Consider the following 3,340-nt stretch of genomic DNA (forward strand, 5'->3'; position numbering starts at 1 on the left):
ATAATTGATCTATCAAGGAAATAAGCAACTTTACTCAAGTTATCTTCCTTTTCTCAATCAAGCATTTGTGGGTTCCGTTATTAGTAGATAAAGCGGCAAATTTATAAATCAATTCAACGTTTTGATTTGCTATGTTGGAGCTTTCTAACCATTATTTACTAGATTTCCTTCGTTTAAATTTTGTTGACTATAAAAGCGCTGTAAATTATATTAGCTACAGCTCAGTTTTAACCTGTTTGTCTAAAAAATCCAACCTATCACTTTACCTGAAGTGTTTGTTATTAATTAATCTATTTAATGTTTTGTTACTTTTCCGAATTACTTCAATTCATGGTATTGTTTAATGACCATCTATTACTAAACAAAAATAATTACTTAGATACAGTCCAGTAGATGCACAGACTAACAGACGCAGTTGAATATAAAATGTACACGATGTATTAAATAATAAAATAATCAATGATTTGAAGATATAACGTTGATTTTATGGTTTATCTTCCGTTCTTTGGGAAATGGACGAAAAAGAATAAACTTAGTACAGTATCCCTTAGTCATGTTATGTGTTCTTTATTGAATTAACCAGCACAGTAGACCGGGAAATATTGTGATAAAATTATTTACATTCAATAAAACAACATCATCATATGGCTTAGAATACTTGTACAACTAAGCACAAAGCAAAACACACTGGCAGCCAAGGTCACACTGGCAGCCAACTTTACACTGGCAGCCAAGCTCACACTGGCAGCCAACTGCACACTGGCAGTTTGGGGCACACTGGCAGCTTAGCTCACACTGGAAGCTTAACCCACACTAGCAGCTTAGCCCACACTGGCAGCCAAGTGCACACTGGCAGCCAAGTGCACACTGGCAGCCAAACTCACACTGGCAGCCAAGCTCACACTGGCAGCCAAGCTCACACTGGCAGCCAAATGCACACTGGCAGATAGATGCACACTGGCAGCCAAGTGCACACTGGCAGCTAAGGTCACACTGACAGCCATGCTCAAACTGGCAGCCAAGCTCACACTGGCAGCTTGGGGCACACTGACAGCCAAGCCCACACTTGCAGCCACACTCACACTGTAAGCCAAGTGCACACTAGCAGCCAATCTAACACTGGCAGCTAGATGCACACTGGCAGGTAAGGGAACACTGGCAGCCAAGTGCACACTGGCAGCATAGCCCACACTGGCAGCTTGGGACACACTGGCAGCCAAGTGCACACTGACTACCAATTGCACATTGGCAGCTAGATGCACACTGGCAGAAAAGTGCACACTGGCAATCAAGTGCACAGTGGCAGCTTAGCCCACACTGGCAGCGTGGTTCACACTGGCAGTCGAGCGCACACTTGCAGCTAGATGCACACTGGCAGCTAAGCTCACACTGGCAGCCAAGCTCACACTGGCAGCCAATTGCAAACTGACATCCTAGTGCACACTGGCAGCCACGCTCACACTAGCAGCCAAGCTCACATTGGCAGCCATCTGCACACTGTCAGCCAAGCTCACACTGACAGCCAACTGTCAGCCAAGCTCACACTGGCAGCCAAGCTCATACTGGCAGCTAGATTCACACTGGCAGCTTGGGGCACACTGGCAGCTTGGGACAAACTGGCAGCTTAGCTCACACTGGCAGCTTAGCCCACACTGGCAGCCAAGTGAACACTGGCAGCCAACTGCACACTGGCAGCCAAGCTCACACTGGCAGCCAACTGCACACGGGCAGCCAACTGCACACGGGCAGCCAACTGCACATGGGCAGCCAACTGCACACTGGCAGCCAACTGAACACTGGCCACCAACTGCACACTGGCCACCACATGCACACTGGCAGCCAATCTCACGCTGGCAGCCACGCTCACACTGGTATCCAAGTGCACACTGGCAGTCAATCTCGACCTGGCAGCTTGGGGCACAATGGCAGTCAATCTCACACTGACAGCTAGAAGCACACTGGCAGCTTTGCCCACTGGCAGCCATTCTCACACTGGCAGCCACGCTCACACTGGCAGCCAAGTGCACATTGGCAGCGAATCTCACACTGGCAGCTTGGGGCACACTGGCAGCCAAGCTCACACTGGCAGCTTATCCCACACTGGCAGCCACGCTCACACTGACAGCCAAGTACACACTGGCAGCTTGGGGCACACTGGCAGCAAAGTGCACACTGGCAGCCAACTGCACACTAGCAGCTTGGGACACCCTGGCAGCTTAACTCACACTTGCAGCTTAGCCTACACTGGCAGCTTATCCCACATTGGCAGCCAAGTGCACACTGGCAGCCAACTACACACTGGCAGCCAAGTGCACACTGGCAGTCAAGTGCACACTGGCAGCCAAGCCCACACTGGCAGCCACGCTCACACTGGCAGCCAAGTGCACACTTGCAGCCAATCTCACACTGGCAGCTAGATGCACACTGGCAGCTTGGGGCAACCTGGCATCTATGCTCACACTGGTAGTTAAGTACACACTGGCAGCTAAGCGCACACACTCAGCACTTAGTCTAACACTCGGACTACGGGTGTGAGAACCATTATCATTATCAAGTGATCATAACGTTATCAACTGATATCCCTTGGTCTACGATGAAACATCAGAACAACAATACGTCATAGAATCTCACGGTTCATTTATAAAAACATAAAAGTTGAATGTCGAAATAATTTTGATTTTAAAACATAAAAATGGTTATTTAAACATATTAGCATTCAATGTTTGGACGAATCAACAGGAAAAATAAGTACTGTAACTTGTGTATTGTTTGTAATTGATTGAACATTGATACATTGTATGACACAACTACTTATGTGGAATATATTATTCTGTTTTTTTTTGTATTATTATTGGTAGTTGGTAGAAGTAGGGAAATGTGGTTAACCGCTGTATGATGGTTACTATAACTCGCCCCTAATTAATCAAGTAATGCGATACTTGTTGCAAAACTCGCTACAGTGGAAGTTAACTAGATACTTACTGCTGGTAATCAGGCTCCTTATATTACTGTATAACCCACATATTTGTGTGTAATGTCTCTGTAATACATAATGCGAACTAATACCAAACAATGTTGAAAATTATCTAACAGAATATGGCGTAAAGTTCCATTAGGTAACAAAAAAAAAAAAAAAACTCACAACGTTTTGGAGTCTGGCTAAATTAAAGTAAAAAATAAAAAAAACCGTCATCTAACAATCTCTAACTATCTTACCATTGCTTAAAACTTAAAACGAACTTGAGACGACAAAAGTTCGAATAAAACACATAATTGTTGTATGCACACCACGGCATATACATAGTCACTATTGTAAAACAAACCCATTTGTTAAAGAATA

General features: G+C 45.1%; 1 protein-coding gene across 1 annotated transcript; it reads left to right on the plus strand.

Moving 5' to 3' along the window:
- The first annotated feature begins 1,922 nt into the window (after positions 1-1,922).
- Positions 1,923-2,417, plus strand: LOC128985085 (putative uncharacterized protein FLJ46204). The gene has a single exon (XM_054404463.1). It carries the CDS (start codon positions 1,923-1,925, stop codon positions 2,415-2,417), a length of 495 nt encoding a protein of 164 aa, XP_054260438.1.
- Positions 2,418-3,340: the final 923 nt, after the last annotated feature.

Source organism: Macrosteles quadrilineatus, unplaced genomic scaffold (genome assembly GCF_028750875.1).
Source record: "Macrosteles quadrilineatus isolate MER2022 unplaced genomic scaffold, UCM_ALF_1.0 Scaffold_2__2_contigs__length_208266976, whole genome shotgun sequence".
Taxonomy (NCBI): domain Eukaryota; kingdom Metazoa; phylum Arthropoda; class Insecta; order Hemiptera; family Cicadellidae; genus Macrosteles; species Macrosteles quadrilineatus.

Bases quoted from the DNA above. Each gene is read 5' to 3' on its own strand.
- LOC128985085 (XM_054404463.1), top strand. From the start codon at position 1,923: ATGGCAGTCAATCTCACACTGACAGCTAGAAGCACACTGGCAGCTTTG.